This window comes from Sparus aurata, chromosome 10 (genome assembly GCF_900880675.1).
Source record: "Sparus aurata chromosome 10, fSpaAur1.1, whole genome shotgun sequence".
Classification (NCBI taxonomy): Eukaryota; Metazoa; Chordata; class Actinopteri; order Spariformes; family Sparidae; genus Sparus; species Sparus aurata.
In genome coordinates, this window is record NC_044196.1 from 3,103,842 (window position 1) to 3,121,966 (window position 18,125).

Below are 18,125 nucleotides of genomic sequence, written 5' to 3' on the forward strand. Positions count from 1 at the left end.
AGCTCTTAAGAAAAAAATCATAATTTCTGCATATTAATATTCATATGAAATAGAGGAAGCACTAAAGTACAATAAAAAGAGCTGTGTCTCATTTATCCAGTTTACTCAGTAAAGTCGCGGCTGGACCCGAGTGAATATCCACCGAATACCCAACCTAAAACTAACTTCACCCCCATTCGATGAGTCGCCTGTTATACAACATAAGGGATGCACCGATCCAACTTTTTCAGTCCCGATACCGATGCCTGGACTTTGTGTATCTGTCGATACCCGATACCGATCCGATACCGTTGTTGAATTACCACCAAATACGATGTGGAAGAGACTAAAGGCACCAGACTTTCCTAACTAAACATTATTTTCCTAACTAAGACAAAATATAGGCTCCGTGCACACAGAGGGGGCGACGCAGGAGACCAAGAGATCCAATCCAACACCTGAAGACCCTGCCAGCAACAGCGGAGTAGCGACCATCCAACATCGCTGCGAACCGGAGAGACCGCAGCAACAGAGGAGAGCGACAAAGGAGCCCGGCAGTGAATAACTCTGAGGTTGTGGTGGAGGGACAACGAACGGAGCAACGATGGAAAGCCCAGAGTGTTGAGTACGTCGGTTTGAAAGTTAGCATTGCTAGGCTAACAGCTGATCGGTGAGGCTAACAACTGATGGGGGGGCTAACAGCTAATCAGCGGAGAAATGTGACGTGAGTAAGTAAACGTCCTGCAAACAGGAATACAAAATAAAACATAGCAGCTGAACCTGAGAATAAACTAATAAAATGTTGGTCAAACAACAACTAGAGCTCAGCCAGCATGCGACACACTGACGCTGACGAATAACGTAGGATGTGCTGCAACAGAGGAAAAAAGAACTGGATCGGCCCGTGCATCTGTTCATTTTTGCGATCCCCGATCCAGCTGTTTTGTCAATATCGGTGCCGATATCCGATCTTAATATCGGATCGGTGCACCACTATACAACATCATAGAATACCGCTGGTCTTGATACATGTGTATTTCTAATATGGTAACACTTTACAATAAGGGTCCCTTAATCAACGTTAGTACATTATTAAGCATTAATATATAAACTAATGTGTTAATTAATGCCGAGTAATGCATACATGATGATAGCTGATTACATTATTCAACTTTTATTATTACTTAATAATTTATTAACTAACTTTGAGTAGTAAAAATTAATTAACTGCTTACTAATAGGCTTCATTAATTAATGTGTTTCCTAATCCTAAGTAATACATAATAGTGATTGTTCATATATCTGTAAACAGTTAATAAATGCTTAATAATGTACTAACTAACGTTAATTAAGGGACCCTTATTGTAAAGTGTTACCAAAGTAGGTCTGTAACCCATTCCTGAAATTTCTTATGAATTTTTAAAGAAAAAAAAATGTTATTAGCTAAAATGGCTACAGCTAGCTAGGTAGTTAGTAGATATGAGAATGAATGCTGCTACAGTACAGTATAACCCCTAGAAAACGAACCACAAAATTTGTAGCCCTGATTATACATTTATAATAGATACCGTAACACTACATTTCATTACCGTAACAGCCTTGCATATGTTACGGTAAAGAATGCAGAGCGTTACGGTAGTGAATGGCAGTTTCATGTTGCTAGCAATAATTAGTATAGCTAGCATGACTGGGCAGAAATATTTGGCAGTTTGGCTCTATAAAAGTTACTTTTCCACTGAATATAAAATGATTATCTACAAAACTATTTTAAATATACCTTGTTATGGTAATGAACAGTAGTAGTGTGCCAAGGGGTGTATATATTTCCAATTTTTAACATATCTACTGGAAGAACTTGAAAGATGATCTAACCTGGTAGCCATTTTGCAACTTCTCTTCCACACAAGGCATCATGGGACAAAAAAAACGGTATTTATTGGAACACAGGGATTTTAATGGAGCCAAATATCTTTGTTACGGAAATGAACTGTTCATGCTCCGGACACATGTATTTGGCCCAGAAAATAATTATTCACAAATAGTTGGCCCAAAATGGTAGCTCTGCTAGTTAAAGGGTATAACCCCAGCCATTTTTTGTATTTATATGTATATTAAATTATGGGGATGTATTGTGAAAATTTTGGGTTTAAGATAAAAAATAAAAGCCCGGACACGTTACGGTAAAAAACTTTAAGGTTGAAATGTTGTCATAAAATATAGAGTAATCCATCAAATGCAAAGACAACAGTAGTCCTACAATACCATAGTGTGATATATAATACAAAAGTATGATTGTTTTAGTAGTTTAGTCTATCAAATCCTTACAGACATGTAAAAATGCAATTTCGTGAGAATCTCTCACATGTAGATAGTTCCCTATAAATTAATCTAGTGGTTGAATTAGAGGTAGCTGTGCTCTTCATATCAAACACACTTATTAAGTAACTTATGTAGGCTACTTCTTGGAGAAAGTCCCCAAACTCCCTTAAAAAATGTCTCAGTTTAGTGAGTTGTTGAGTTAAGAGAAACTTTATAAACTCTGTGAAACTCTGTCTACATCACTTTCTGAACTATTCGAGCCTTCTTGTTCATTCGGCAAACGTTTTACATGAAGATATTCCTTTCTTTGTGTTAAAATAACGACATGTTTACACGTTAGAATGAAAACAGAGGAGGTTCGGTTAACGTGCAGCTGCGAGGTTTGTCCCAGTGGAGTTGCCGTAGCAAACCGTCAGAGGCTCGCGCTGCACGTTAACGAGCTTTAACGAATATAAAAAAGTTTGTTTTTATTCTAACTGCGCCGCTCAGATCGCTTTTCTTGTGATTATTGATGATCGATTAGAGACGAGCCGTCCACGGTAGTGACGTAGTGACAGTCTGGATGAACGTGTGTGATGGACTTTGTGCTGTTTGCTCTCAGACTCATCTCCCGCCAGATACAAGTATACTCACGTTAGCTTAGCATGCTAGCTGTAAACAGTGTGACTGTGTGAAAATGTCTAAAGTCCAGATTCTGAGATCGTTGGTGAAGCAGCGACTGACTGCGGCTGCTGAGGAGATATGTGCGCTGTTTGAAAGGACGATAGCAGAGTACGAGGAGGAACTGTGTCGGTCCACAGAGCAGAACCAGCGACACCGGAACCTACTGGACTCTGCTTTAACGCCTCAGCTTCGGTTACACAGAGCAGGTTCGTTCTCCTCCTTCTTCACTGTCGGCACCGACACAAATCTGCATCTTTGTTCAATAGCTTCCGGGTCATGTGACCCATTTACTCAGAACCAGGGCCGAACTGTGTCCAGATTCTTGCTGAGTGAGACACATCTCTTTGTATTGAACTTTAGTGCTTTTTCTGCTTTAAGTTAAAGGGATAGTTGGTGTTTTTTGAAGTGGGGTCATATAAAGAACATATCTATAGTGGATCTGTTTCCTGCCGTAATCACTGATCAGCGCAGCCTCAGTTTGGAGCAGCAGAGAGCCGCTCCAGCTAGACGCTCAGCTTTGAACAGGTCCAGAGAAAAAAAAAAGAGAAATTAACCACCTAAAACAAGGCTCACCTAAATCTTAAAATTCAAACCGCTTTACATCGCCGTCAGACCGCGCTTTCTTTTGGCACTACATTTTCTCAACCGCAGAACCTCCGTATCCCTACGTATTAGCGTAACTGGGCAACAGCTGATCTGCGATCGGCGGAATATGGTGCGAGGCCCAGCTGCTGGACGAGAGGTTTACTTTCGATAAAAACGAAACTTAACTCTCCGTATCCTTCCGCATTAGCGCTCATGTAGGGCCCTATGATTTCCGTGATCACGGAATCGCGGACGGAATCGCGGAATTGGCCGATTAAAACGGAATCTACTTTTCAACGCGGAATTAACATAATTTCACTGAAATGTTGTTCTCGTGTGGAAGAGGAATGTTTGTCTGCGGAAAACTGCACGGGGGGAACCAAAACATTGCAAGCATGGCGATGTGGCTGCTCACAGCTCCGTCTTCGTCGGCGAAAAAGCTGAGAAACTTGACATTTATGTGTCAGGTGAACTGTTGTTTTGCAAAGAAGCAGAACTGAGAATCATAATTAAAGGTGTAATGCCGCTGCGTGAGAGTTAACCACCTGTCCGATTCATATTATCGGCATATAATACCAGAGTGACTGCTAACTGCTGCTAACAGTAGCTGCTGTTAGCTAGCTAGCCCCATTAGCCACAGCCCTCTTAGCTGACTCTGCCTGGGCTGGGAGGCTTTTCTGGATCTGCCTGAGAGCTGACCATGTTTTTATTCAATGAAACCCATAAAAACACAAAATATACTACTGTATGAAGACATGACAGAGCTGCCAAGCGTCACGCTTTGAGTGTGACAGTCACGCAATTTGACCCATTCTCACACCACACGCCACACTTGACATTTCTCACGCTTATATTTCCCCATTCAATACTCTATATTTATTTTTTTCATGATAATAAACTTTGGTCCTCGACTTGTCGTAGTTCGAGTAACTCTGATTGACTGACCGAGATAACCAATCCCAGACCAATCCATCAGTCCTTTGTGCCTAAATCTAACCAACCACGGAGGGCACCACGCAATATAAACCAATCAAAAGCAACGTAAGACGGGTCTTGGCGTCTCTAACTATCTTTTACTCACAACAGCGCCGACATTTAAAACCCACTCGACATTCTCCTGTGTGTGAGAGTGAGAGAGTGTGACTGTGTGCTTCTTTTTCTTGCATTTGTAAGTTGCAGTGCGCTTTTTAATTTATATGAAATTAAATATACTTCATTTGAAGGCAAGTTTGTTTTTTGCCTGCTTATGTTACTAAACTCATTGTAATAAAATGATTCTTTCAGAATTTATTTGATTTTAAATTTTTTTGGTAATGCGTCGTGAAGGTCTTAAATTTTAATATTTACGGTCTTAAAATGTCTTAAAAAGGTCTTAAATTTGACTTACTGAAAACTGCTAGAACCCTGATGAATGTATTTTGTCAAAATTCTTGTTACAATTTTCATTTCTAATTTCTGGTTAATTAAGACTAGCATTAGGAGGCCACAGTGCAGGGAGAGCCGCTGGCATGAAGGTGAGGACATCAGTCTTAAGGAATAAATCGACATTAAAACAGGCCAAATCAATGTTAAAAAAGGCCAAAAAATTTTTGCCGAACACATTGCATGGCTAAAGTCTCACTCTTGTCATTTTCTGAAACTTGGCAGCCCTGACATGATGAAGTCAAAATATTGTTGATGCACTTTACTGTACTGTACGGTACAGTATTTAGGAAATATGTTTGTCCCCTCAATTAATTTAAGGTTACTTCTATTTAATTTGTGTACACTTTAGTCATTTACATTAAACACACTGTTTTTTGTAGTATAATAAGAGTAAATCAGGATTCACAAAAATTAAAACGGAAAAAACGGAATTCCCAAAAATTAAAATGGGAAAAACGGAATTTGGGAAAAAATAAAACGGATTCTACTCATGCATAGGGATACAGGGGTTCTGTGGTTGAGAAAATGTAGTGCCAAAAGAAAGCGCGGTCTGACGCCGATGTAAAGCAGTGTGAATTTTACGTACACTTGAACTGATGTGAAAAATTTTAGGTGAGCCTTGTTTTAGGTGGTTAATTTCGTTTTTTTGCTGGACCCCGTTCACTGCAGTACAAAACTGAGCGCCTGCGCTGGAGCGCTCTCTACTTCTCCAAACTGAAGCTGCGCTGATCAGTGATTACAGTAGGAAACAGATCGACTATAGATATGTACTTTATATGACCCCACTTAAAAAAAAACGAACTATCCCTTTATTATTCTGTTTGGAAATCAGCATTTTTAGCAATAGATTAGATATAACTTTAGCTACATTATTAGTTTAGATATAACTTTAGATATATTATAGTCAGTAGCTTCCAGGTCATGTGACCCATTAACTCAAAGTCCACCCTGAAATGTCTCCCTATAGGTGAGATCAACACATCCAGGTACTTTGCACTTCTGTCACCTTCCAGTCACAAAAACAATCCTTCTGATTTTAGAAAAACAAACTGTGGTTACAACTTTACAAAGACTGTTTTTAGATTCACTTCTGTCAACAGACACAATCGCTCACATGTCATTCACTCAGTGACATCGTGAACTGACCTGAGGTCAGGTGTTTGACCCAGGCGGTCACGTATTGACTGGCCGGGTCTCACCACTTTCTGCAGAACCTCCTGGTCTGAGGCGTTACAGTTCTCAGAGCAGCTGGAGCTGCAGCCAGTCGTCTATGTAGAGACGAGTGTGAGTGAGCTGCTTCCTCCTGAAGTCCACAATGATCTCTGATGTGTTGTCCACATTCAGGTCCAGATTGTTGAGGTGACACCAGTCAACCAGGCGCTTCACCTCCTCTCTGTACACCAGCTGTTCTTTGACCCGGATGAGGCCCAACACTGTTGTGTGGCCCGAGTACTTTATGATGTGATTTGTACTGAACCTTTCAGAATCGTCGTGGGTCATCAAGGTGAAGAGCAGTGGGCTCAGGCTCAGATGCAGGGCTCGACAGTGCGACTGTTTTGCTCGCATTTGCGAGTTGATTATTTCCAGTGCGAATAGAAAATTCCATTCAGTCGCATCAGTGCGACTCCTACAAAACTGTAGTACATGCACCGTTTTGCTGTTTACGTGAGCACTGAGCAGTAAACACCCACATTTTTTCTGCCGTTTATCCGCAGTTTTGCACAAACGCCTCTCTACAGTCTCTCACTTTCTCCGGCCGCTCTGTGTCTGTTCTCGCTGCAGCTGCCTCCTCTCCCCCTCCCTCTCCTGTTGCTGCTTCAAACATGACACCGGCTTTGGGACTGACCGGCTGATGATTGGCTGTTCTGCCTTAAGTCCCGCCTCTCTTGCAGTGTTAGATTTTATTGTTCAGCTCGTACTGATGATGCGGGAACTACCGCAAAATACCCAATAATAGCCGGGCGTTTATTTGTTTCAATCACTTAACAGACCAGGTGTTTATTTGGGACAGGTGTTTAATTCCCTCCTCACAAAAATCCGGGATGAAAATGTCACAAACTTCTCCAGCTTCTCTGTGAATTCTCTGGCATCCTTCTGGGCACAACACGTGAAAAAGGCGAAAAAGAAAAACGTGCAGTGTCAGTGGTCACGTCTTCTTCCTTGATGTTTTTTCAAAATAAATTAGACTCGCAAGACAAGAATATATATAGTTTATTATTATTATTATTATTATGCATATTCTTGACTTTGAATGGGAGCTGCTGTAAATCATTTCTGTTTCTGATTCATATATTATGCAGTCAGTTGTCCATATTTTAAGTTGAATTAAATGAATCAAGACAGATGTCACATTTACATGTCAGGGTGTGGTTATTATAGTTGCCTTTAAAAAATGATCCAGGTATACTGATCCCTCCACTTTGGGATAATTAATGGTACTGTTTGTACAGTGCTTTCAGAAAATCAATCACCTGAAATATGATAACATAATTATAGGAGTGAGAGAAATGATACATCTCAAAATATTAAATATGTTGTAATTTAAATTTTGAAATTTTAATACTTGTTATTACGCAAACCCCTATTACTTTTTGCCACCACTGCCAGAACATACTGATTTTGCAGGGACAGACTCTCCAAACAATTAAATGGGAACAATTTCAGTTTATAAACAAGTCTTTTTTTTTCTTTTTTTTTCCAGAAAAACAGTTATTTCAATTTTTTTCGTGGCTGGGCCACTATAATTACACATGGGGCCAGTAAAACTCGAATCTACTGGCCAAGCGTTGTTGGACACTGGGAGGCAGCCGGGGCACTGTAGCTGTGAAGCTTTAAGACCTCCACACGAAGCAGCCTGGTCGTGTCCACAACAGAGGACCTGATGCGCATCAGCCTCGTGGGGCCTCCACTGGAGAGCTATGACCCAAGTCCAGCCGTAGAGAGGTGGCTTAGTTCCTGGTCAAGCGGGTCAGGAGACCAGACTATGTTGACTGCTGGAGCAGGGACATTCTTCCAGTTTAAAAGAGCCAGTTATAACATTAAAATTAGTCTACAGGGTTAGGATTAGGCTAAATAAGTTCTTTATTTGTTTGAAAATGACGTTTTTACCAAAATTACTAATACTAAATTTTTCCGCATGGTAGCACAGTGCTACTTGGAAAAAAGCTTAGCGTCAAGCCCTGCGATGTAGTGCTCAGGATATGGTAGCTTCAGTGGAGCAGGTGGAGTGATGGAGGCGGCACTGAGACTATGTGGTCTTTCACCAGCTCGGGTCTGAGTTCTACAGGACGGTAGTTTTTAAGTGACAGTGGGTTTTTTGGTACCGGGATGATGGTGGCTTCTTGTAGCAGGAGGTAACGATCTTCTGGCTCAGGGAGGAGTTAAATCATCTGTGAGGACACGAGTCAGTTGGTCTGTCCGCTCTTTAAGCACATGGTCAGGTATATTGTCAGGACCTGCAGCTTTCTGTAGGTCGACTCTCCTCAGTGTCCACTGGACATCAGCTGGATTGAGACTGAGAACCTGGTCATCCTGGTGAAGGGGGCTTTAATGGTGGGTGTTTTATTTAGTGCATCAAACTGTCCAAAGTAGTTCTTGAGGTCATTTAGGAAGTCCGTGTTGCTGTCACAATGGGGGAGTGGGCCTGTAGTCATGTGTTTTATACCCTGCAGCAATCGTCTGGTGTCCCTAGAGTCATGGAAGTGACTCTGGATCTTTGACTGTCGGCCTGCTTTGCATTCCTGATCGCTCAGTTCAGGTAGAGGTTGATTATTCAAAGCAGTCCTGCAACACACTTATGCCCAGTCAGAGGAGCCCAGGTGGGGCGGCGGACTGCTTTAAAAGCCCCCTTGATGTTAGTGTACTGATGGTGTAGTGTGTAAACTCCCCGAGTCACAGAGTCCTCATGTTGGTGATAACCAGGGAGAACCTTCTTCATGTTGGCCTGGTTGAAGTCTGCAGCAACAGAGACCTCTCCAACAGGATGTGTGGACTGTAGCTCACTGATGGAGCAGTACTGAGTGTTCAAGACCTCCTCAGTGTCTTCACTGGGGAAATGTATACTGCCATGATGACATCTCAGTACGTTCCCTGGGTATGTAGAGAGGGCGACATATAACAGTCAGAATTTAATGTGGGAGAGCAGTGACTAGAGACTATTGTGGGATTTGTACCAGTAGTTATTTATGTATATTCACTCCAGCAGCCTGAGTTTTACCCCTGAGAGTTCAGCTCCTGACCGCCCAGAATGATGTTAGCCCCTCCATTTAAATGGTGTCCGGGACGGTTGAGTTCAGCCAAGTCTCAGTGAAAATCAGGGCTCAACAGTCTCTACTGTCCCTCCTGGAGGCTAATTTCCAGCCTCAGGTAGCATGAATTCAGACTTTTTACAATGCTGCATTATGATGCTGTTATTTCGGTGTCCTTTTGAATTATTCATTGTGGTCAAATCACAGAGGAATCTTTTTGTTTTGGGTTTACACTAATGTGGCAAGACAGATCTATTGTTTTTAACACACCTGTTAAGAAGCTGCCACTCAGTGGAGACAAATGGACAGATGCTACACAGCTGAGAACTGTTCACCTGTTAGCTTCAGGTAGCACTGGAAGCTGCAGACTCTGGCTGGGTGCCACGTGTTCACGGCTATTTCTATTCACGTTGTGCGAGTAGACACAATTAAGATTTAACAACCCTGCGATCAAAGAAGTGTGAGTAATCCAGACCAAATATTTACTTCGTGTTTTGTCTGAATGCAGCATAAAAGCTTCATTGTGGGCACAAGAAATTTTACAATGGAGGTTATCAAGGAGCATGAAGCATCAAATTGTCGGTGCAGAAAACCAAAAGTAAGAACTTTAAATCAACAATAAACTTGTGATTGTATTGTTGTTGATTTCTTTTTATTTACAGAGTAAGTAAATTTCCAACACAATATTACTCTTACACACTGTTTAAATTCATCAAGATTTCTCATTTCTCATGATGTTCAGTGGAACAATGTGGGGTTACCTGTCCGCTCCAGTATTTGGCTGAATATCAACCTGATTTGAACTTTTTTCTGTCGGCCTAACATTTGTCTTTTTGTCTCCTGTGTCCTGCAGATGTCCAGCAGCTGTTGTTTGGTCAGAAAAAGGTTTATCCCAAGCAGCAGGAGTGGAGCTCCAGTCTGGACCAGCAGGACCCAGAGCCCCCACACATTAAAGATGAACAGGAGGAACTGTGGACTAATCAGGAGGAAGCTGATATCACTGAGTTCACATTCACTCTTGTCCCTGTGAAGCATGAAGATGATGATGAAGAGAAACTTCAGTCCTCGCAGCTTCATCAAAGACAAACTGAACAGATGGAAATGGAAGCTGATGGACAGGACTGTGGTGGACCAGAACCAGCCAGGAGCTCAGTTCCAGATAGACATTTACAATCAGAGACTGAAGACAGGACAGGAGACTCTCTTGAACCTGAGACAGAAGACTCTCCTGAGCCTGAGGCTGAAGACTCTCCTGAACCTGAGACAGAAGACTCTACTGAACCTGAGGCTGAAGACTCTACTGAACCTGAGGCTGAAGACTCTACTGAACCTGAAGCAGAGGACTCTCCTGAACCTCAGGGTAAAGACAATGATGATGTTTGGAGTGAGACCAAAGAACTTCAGTCAAGTTCAAATGCTCAGAAAAACATTGAAGTCCCTGTAAGTGGTGTAGGATGTGGTTCTGGCGAGGAACAGTTTACTTCCTCTGACTGTGGTGAAAGATCTAGCAAAAACTCAAAACTGAGGAGTTTTAAGAGGATTAAGACTGGAGAGAAACCATTTAGTTGTCGTGAATGTGGTGAAAGATTTAGCCAGCAGCAAAATCTTATCAGACACGCAAAGATGCACATGGGAGAGAAACCATTTAGTTGTCCTGAATGTGGTAAAAGATTTGTCCGAAAGCAACATCTTATCACACACACAAAGATTCACACAGGAGAGAAACCGTTCAGTTGTCTTGAATGTGGTAAAAGATTCAGCCAACAGCAAAATCTTTTCACACACACAAAGATTCATACAGGAGAGAAACCGTTCAGTTGTCATGAATGTGGTAAAAGTTTTGTCCGAAAGCCAGATCTTATCAGACACACAAAGATTCACACAGGAGAGAAACCGTTTAATTGTCGTGAATGCAGTAAAAGTTTCAGCCAACAGCATAATCTTATCACACACACGAAGATTCATACAGGAGAGAAACCGTTCAGTTGTCGTGAATGTGGTAAAAGATTCAGCCGACAGGAAAGTCTTATCAGACACACAAAGATTCACACAGGAGAGAAACCATTTAGTTGTGGTGAATGTGGTAAAAGATTCAACCAAAAGCAAAATCTTATCACACACACGAAGATTCATACAGGAGAGAAACCGTTCAGTTGTCGTGAATGTGGTAAAAGATTCAACCAACAGCAAAATCTTATCACACACAGGAAGATTCATACAGGAGAGAAACCGTTCAGTTGTCATGAATGTGGTAAAAGTTTTGTCCGAAAGCAAAATCTTATCACACACACAAAGATTCACACAGGAGAGAAACCGTTTAGTTGTGGTGAATGTTGTAAAAGATTTACCCGACAGCAACATGTTACCACACACATCAGGACTCACAAAGGATAGACATCACAAAGTTGTTGTGAATGTGGTGAAAGATTCAGCTGACAGCATAATCTTATTGTACACATCAGGATTCACACAAGAGAAAAAGCATTTCTTTGCTCTGAATTTTGTAAATAATTAAATAATAAATGTAGACATAAGAGAAGTATGACCCGACACGTGGCTGTGAACACAGGAGAGAAATACTTCTGTTGTGGCGGTTGTTACAAAACAATCACCCAGCATGGCACATTAAATAAACACAAGTGTGATCATTGTAACACGTCACAGCTTCATCACAACCAAACTTAGAGGTTCAGCTGAGACCGAAGACTGTGATGAGACCAGTGACAACAACACTGTTCAGCACTTTCCTACAAGATAATTACAAACGTGTCTGTTGAACATGTTGTCTAAATACTGACACAGTAGGGAGTTGGATATTGTTGTTTGACGAGAAATAAACATGTTTTGAGTTACTGCGTATTGAAAAAGTATTTTTAGATCCGAACTGAAAGTGGGAAGTCTGAAACAAGATTCAGAATGTGTTCAACCGAAACGGTGTGGGTTAAATGTTCTTATGGTTATTCTCATGTTTTGTTCAGTGTTTGAGTTGTTGAGGAAACTGAATGTGTTCTATTTAAATATGTCGAAGTTGTGTTTAGATGTAAATCAGAGGTCCTGTTGTGGTGACAGTTCATCCCATATTAAATTCACAAACAAGCAAATGACTTCTTGTGTTCAAGCATTTTTAATTCTGAAGATTCCTCTGAGCTGAAAGACACCTGTGAATTAAGTTTATCTGTCTTTGTTTAATCAACAAACACTGTGATGATTCGATCCCGTCCTCAGACCTCTGAACTCTTCTTCTATCCTGTCTTTCCAGCAGAGGTTTCAGGGACTCTGTGTGTCTGTTGTCAGATCAGTGAGCGTCCTATTCGTGACACCAGTGTTGTGTCAGCAGTTTGTCTAATAAAGAATTCACAAGCAACAGAATGTCTTTCTGGTGTTTATTCAATGATTTGTTAGCGGACACAGTACAGAGTGTTTTTCTGTCAGGAGAGTTTACTTGTCTGAGCTTTTGTAAATTTTAAGGGGAATTCTTGATCTTTTTAACCTGGAACTATATTTACATGTTTGATATGCAAATGATATATACTTCATGAATGTTTTGGATCCGTCCAGTTGATCTCCTCAGCTGGCAGCCATGACACAACTGCAACATGATCCTTATGGGCAACTCCGACCGTCAAACTTCAGTCCACTAGAAGTGTTTTTGTCTCTGACAGGCTGAGGTTGTTATTCTCAGAGTCTGACAGAAAATATTCCTACAGAGACCGTTTGGTAAATCATGAGATATGTTTTGTAAGCAGAAACACAAGTCCTGTTCAAGAAGTCTCTCTCTGAAATCTGGTGAGAGGTCACCTTTTGATCCTCAGAATCAGTTACATATTGAGACATGACTTTGGAAATCCTCGTGGTAAACTCCAAACTCTTCTCTCCAACTTTTGGTAACAAAACAGATCTTATTATTAAACAGAACGGTCTCTCTGTGTGGGAATCATGTCTGTAATGATGTCAGACTCTTACTGGTAGATTCCACTGAGCACATCTGCACTTCTTTAAGAAAATGTTTGTGTTTAAAGGAGCTATTTGTAATTTCAGCCACCTGCTTCCAGTCAGTTCAAACTCTCTTTGTTATTTATTTTATATGTTTAATTCATTTCTTTGCAGATTCTGTGTTGCAAGTTTTTAAAACCTCAGTCTGACCCTTAAAGACCCCAAAGAGACAGAGAATATTTAACATTTAGATTTAGATTTTATTTATTTAGTTTTAACAACACTGTAAATCTGGTCAAAAGTAACATTAAAAAAAGCACATGTGTTGTTTAAACATGGTTTGTTGCTAAATGTGGAGAAAAATTGCTGTTTATTTTAGAATGCGCAACTTACCATCTGGTGCCCTGTAGAAATATAGCACTAAAATGGCTAATATATTACTTAATCCTGTTGGGATGATTTCTTTTAGACATTTTGAGGTCATAAATGTGGTAATTTGGAAGTAATTTGAAAGACATTTAATAATTACATGATTTCATAATTACTCCCCTGCTGACCATGAAAGTTCTCGACCTGTAAAATACACTACTTAACATCAGTAAGTGTGTGTGTGTGTGTGAGTGTGTGTGTGTGTGTGTTCGTATGTGGATATGTAATAATAGTCATGGCTTACGGCCATACCACTCTGAACACGCCCGATCTCGTCCGATCTCGGAAGCTAAGCAGGGTCGGGCCTGGTTAGTACTTGGATGGGAGACTGCCTGGGAATACCAGGTGCTGTAAGCTTCTATTCATTCAGTTCCACCTATTCATTCAGTTCCACCTCTGATCACCGTATCCACAACACCGGACTTGGACCTCATAGTCTCACCAACATTTCACCCATCCCCGTAATCATTACACTCCATCAGCACATCAGACACCGACATACCCATTCTGTGAACGTTAATAACCTCAGACCACTCCCAGAACAATCCCCAGTCAACAAGCCACCTGTCACCATCAACATGGCACTTTTTAATGTTCGCTCTCTTTTAAAAAGGACTTTTTTAATGAATGATGTGATTTTAGATAATAAGTTAGACTGTCTTCTTTTAACTGAGACATGGCTTGGCACTGACGCATCCGCTGTTCTCACTGAGGCTTCCCCGCCAAATTTTAATTTTTTATTTTCAACTAGAGAGGGTAGACGAGGGGGTGGGACGGCATCGATTACCCACGACTCCCTAACCTCAAATGGAGTGTTATTTAACAGTTACATGTCATTTGAGCACCATGCCTTTACTTTTAGCAGCCCTCCGATTCTCTGCATCAACGTATATAGACCACCCCATCACTCTACTTCTTTTATCAGTGAATTTTCTGACCTGTTATCAATTATCCATACCTCTTATAGCAGGATTTTAATAACTGGTGATTTTAATATACACATTGATGTTACCTCGGACCCGTTATCCAGAGAGTTTTTAAATCTTTTGAATTGTCTTGATTTTAAGCAGCACGTCATGCAGCCGACTCACAACAGAGGACACACCCTGGACCTGGTCATAACCCATGGCCTGTCCATCGGTGTGTCCTCTGTTGCCGACCTGGCTGTGTCTGACCACTACTGTGTATTTTTTAACATCACCAGTTTCAACCAAGGGGAGGCCCCGGTGAGAACACTGAGGAGGCGCTATATAACTTCTGAAGTGGCTGCAAATTTCATGGGGATTTTACAGAGCACTCCTGCTGAAATTTTACCTGCACCTTGTAATTTTATTGTTGATAATTTTAACAGTAGACTGAAGTCAACTCTTGACTCAGTAGCTCCACTTTTAACAAAAACAATAAAAAAAAAACCTACACCCCCGTGGAGAAAAAACAATGAAATCAATGAACTGAAAAGAAAATGCAGGAGTGCAGAGAGAAGATGGAGGAAAAATAAACTGACAGTTCATTACGAGATTTTACGTCAACAACTCAAAAGCTACAATAATGCAGTCAGAAAGGCACGAATTTCCCATTTCTCACAACTCATCACCAACCATAAAAATAACCCCCGACTCCTCTTTTCCACTTTTAATATTTTAACGGCTTCTAACTCTAATAAAGTTTTTAAGACACCCACAGACGATCTTTGCGAGAACTTTGCAGACCACTTCAGAACCAAAATCAAGGACATCAGATCCTGCCTCTTATCCCATCAAGTTTTATCTGTTAACACATCTGAACTGTTGTCCTTGCCTGAGGAAACACTGGAGAGTTTTGCCCTGGTTGATGCAAGGACACTTGGTCGAGTATTCTCCCAAGTAAACCCAACAACCTGCCCTTTAGACCCAATTCCCACATCACTCTTAAAATCATTTTATGGATTCTTTGAGGAACAGTTTTTAAACATCATGAACTGCTCTCTTCAGATGGGTGTCTTTCCCACCGCCTTCAAAATGGCAGTGGTGAAGCCCCTTCTTAAGAAGAGCAACTTAGACCCCAACGTTTTTGACAACTACCGACCTGTATCCAACTTACCGTTTTTAAGTAAAATTTTAGAAAAACTGGTTTTTAACCAAGTTAATGACTTTTTAAACAGAAACAACATCTTAGAGAAACATCAGTCTGGTTTTAGGAGAAACCACAGTACCGAGACAGCACTTTTAAAGATTTTAAATGACATCAGATGGAATTTAGATAACAAAAAGCTCACAGTGTTGGTTCTACTGGATCTAAGCGCTGCTTTTGATACAGTAGACCATCACATTTTATTAAACAGACTCAGCCATCTGGTCGGCCTCTCTGGTACTGTCCTCAACTGGTTTTGTTCCTATCTCACAGATCGATGCTTTTATGTAAGTATGGATACATGCTCCTCAGGAACCCATGAAATTGGATGTGGGGTTCCCCAAGGGTCAATTTTAGGTCCACTTCTTTTTAATCTTTACATGCTTCCTCTTGGGGATGTCATCAGGAGACACGGCATCAGCTTCCATAGTTACGCTGATGACACACAACTGTACATTGCCGTGTCTCCTGATGAAACAGATCAAATTGATGCCCTTCTTAACTGCATTGTAGACATCAAGTCATGGATGGCAGTGAATTTCCTACAGCTCAACCAGGACAAAACTGAGGTTTTAGTTATAGGTCCTGAAGGCCAGAGAGAGAAACTTTTTCCAAAACTACAACATTTCAAACCAACACAATCAGTAAAAAATCTGGGCGTGATTTTTGATTCTGAGCTGAATTTTATTCCACATATCAGAAATATGACAAAAATAGGTTTTTATCATCTTAAGAACATAGCCAGAGTCCGCCCGTTTCTCTCCCAGGCCAGTACGGAGGTGCTAATGCATGCTTTTATTTCCTGTCGCTTAGATTATTGTAATGCCCTGCTCTCTGGTCTTCCCAAAAAGAGTACTCTAAATCTCCAATTATTACAGAACTCAGCTGCACGAGTGCTGACGAGGACCAGAGGGCGGGAGCACATTACACCAGTTTTAGAGTCACTGCATTGGCTCCCCGTGCGCTTCAGGATCGATTTTAAGGTTCTTTTACTGGTTTTTAAATGTCTTAACGGCATTGCGCCCTCCTACTTATCTGACCTGCTTTTACCATATCAACCCTCGCGGACCCTGAGGTCCTCCGGCTCTGGCCTTTTATCCCTACCAAAACCAAGAACTAAAACCCACGGTGAGGCGGCATTTAGCCACTATGGCCCCCGCTTGTGGAACAGCCTGCCGGAGAACCTCAGGTCTGCAGAGACTGTTGATATTTTTAAGGGAAGGTTAAAGACACACCTTTTTAATCAGGCTTATAACTAATATTTTAAATTCTTATTCCATTCTTATGTGGTTCTATCGTATTTTATGTTGTTGTTCCTATCTTGTTTTTTTTTTGTTTTTTTTTAAACTATTTTCATCTTAAATAATTTTTAATTTTTTTAATTTTTATTATTTATCTTCGATACTATTTTATTTTATTTATCATTATCTTATGCATTTTATCCTTTTAACTGTTCACTTCTTTAAATTATCTTTTGTCAGGGTTTTTATCCTATCTTATGTTTTTAGTTTTTAAGGGTTAACTCCAGAGTTTCCTCAGGGGGGTCCTCCACACTGGGAGCTGTGTCTGGGATGCTGCTGGGGGTGCTGTCCCTGGGTCCCTTTGGCCCAGCCAGTCGTTGTCTGTCAGGGTCGGGGGGCCTGGGCACTGGTGCCCCCCGTGGCACAGCCTGTGACTCCTCCCAGTGTGGACGGCCCCAAAGGTGGCGTTTCCTCAATCCTCAGTGCCTTGCCATGTCTCCTTATTTCCTGTAGTAAGTGTGTGTGTGTGTGTGTGTGTGTGTGTGTGTGTGTATGTGTGTGTACGTATGTGTGCATGTATATAGTACGGAGGGTGGGAGGGAGGGGCTTTCTTTATTATTGTTTTATGTTTCCTGTGTAAAGCACTTTGTGCTACATACTCATGTATGAAAAGTGCTTTATAAATAAAGTTGATTGATTGATTGATTGATATTTGGGGATCAAAAATATTCACAATATTCAGATATGTCACAAAATAAAGACAAACCCTAAAATTTCCCTCATGAATTATAAGTAGAATTCTGACTTTTTTCTCAGAATTCTGACTTTTTTCTCAGAATTCTGACTTTAAAATGAGAACTAAAAAAAAAAAATTCACACGTGGCCCTAATCCTCTTCCGTAGGTTTACCTCTCCACGGTCCTCTCAGCCGGAGATAAACCAGAGCCGCTTCTCCTCTTCCTCCACAAGCAGGAGGATTAAAAAGGAAATCAGGAATTCCTGAAGCTCAAACAGATCTGACAGTCAAACTTTACTCTTCTTGTCACTTTCGCGGACCTGGGCGGCAGAAATAGTGACGTACAGGTAGGGGCGGAAACATCTGGTGACGCAACCAGGATATGGTCCGAAGGGTAGACCGTCCCATTTAACAAAAGTTGACGCGCGCCCCAAAGTACACTCATTCAGTGAGACCGCAA

At 41.1% G+C, this 18,125-nt stretch overlaps 1 protein-coding gene and 1 non-coding gene across 3 annotated transcripts; both read left to right on the forward strand.

The window, feature by feature from the left end:
• The first annotated feature begins 2,713 nt into the window (after positions 1-2,713).
• Positions 2,714-12,584, forward strand: LOC115589976 (gastrula zinc finger protein XlCGF57.1-like). 2 transcript variants are annotated; one of them, XM_030431191.1, is made up of 3 exons: positions 2,714-3,167; positions 10,072-11,049; positions 11,386-12,584. In XM_030431191.1, exons 1-3 carry the CDS (start codon positions 2,975-2,977, stop codon positions 11,610-11,612), a joined length of 1,398 nt encoding a protein of 465 aa, XP_030287051.1. In that variant the 5' UTR covers positions 2,714-2,974; the 3' UTR covers positions 11,613-12,584. The 2 variants fall into 2 exon arrangements, with proteins under 2 accessions (XP_030287051.1, XP_030287050.1); XM_030431190.1 differs by having other exon boundaries at positions 2,717-3,167; positions 10,072-12,584.
• Positions 12,585-13,818: 1,234 nt separating this feature from the next.
• Positions 13,819-13,937, forward strand: LOC115590642 (5S ribosomal RNA). The gene has a single exon (XR_003985795.1). It is a non-coding gene; the product is annotated as a 5S ribosomal RNA (ribosomal RNA).
• The last annotated feature ends 4,188 nt before the right edge of the window (positions 13,938-18,125 follow it).

Coding starts and splice junctions, on each gene's coding strand:
- LOC115589976 (XM_030431190.1), top strand. CDS start 2,975: ATGTCTAAAGTCCAGATTCTGAGATCGTTGGTGAAGCAGCGACTGACT. Junction 3,168..10,071: donor GCTTCGGTTACACAGAGCAG/GTTCGTTCTCCT, acceptor TGTGTCCTGCAG/ATGTCCAGCAGCTGTTGTTT.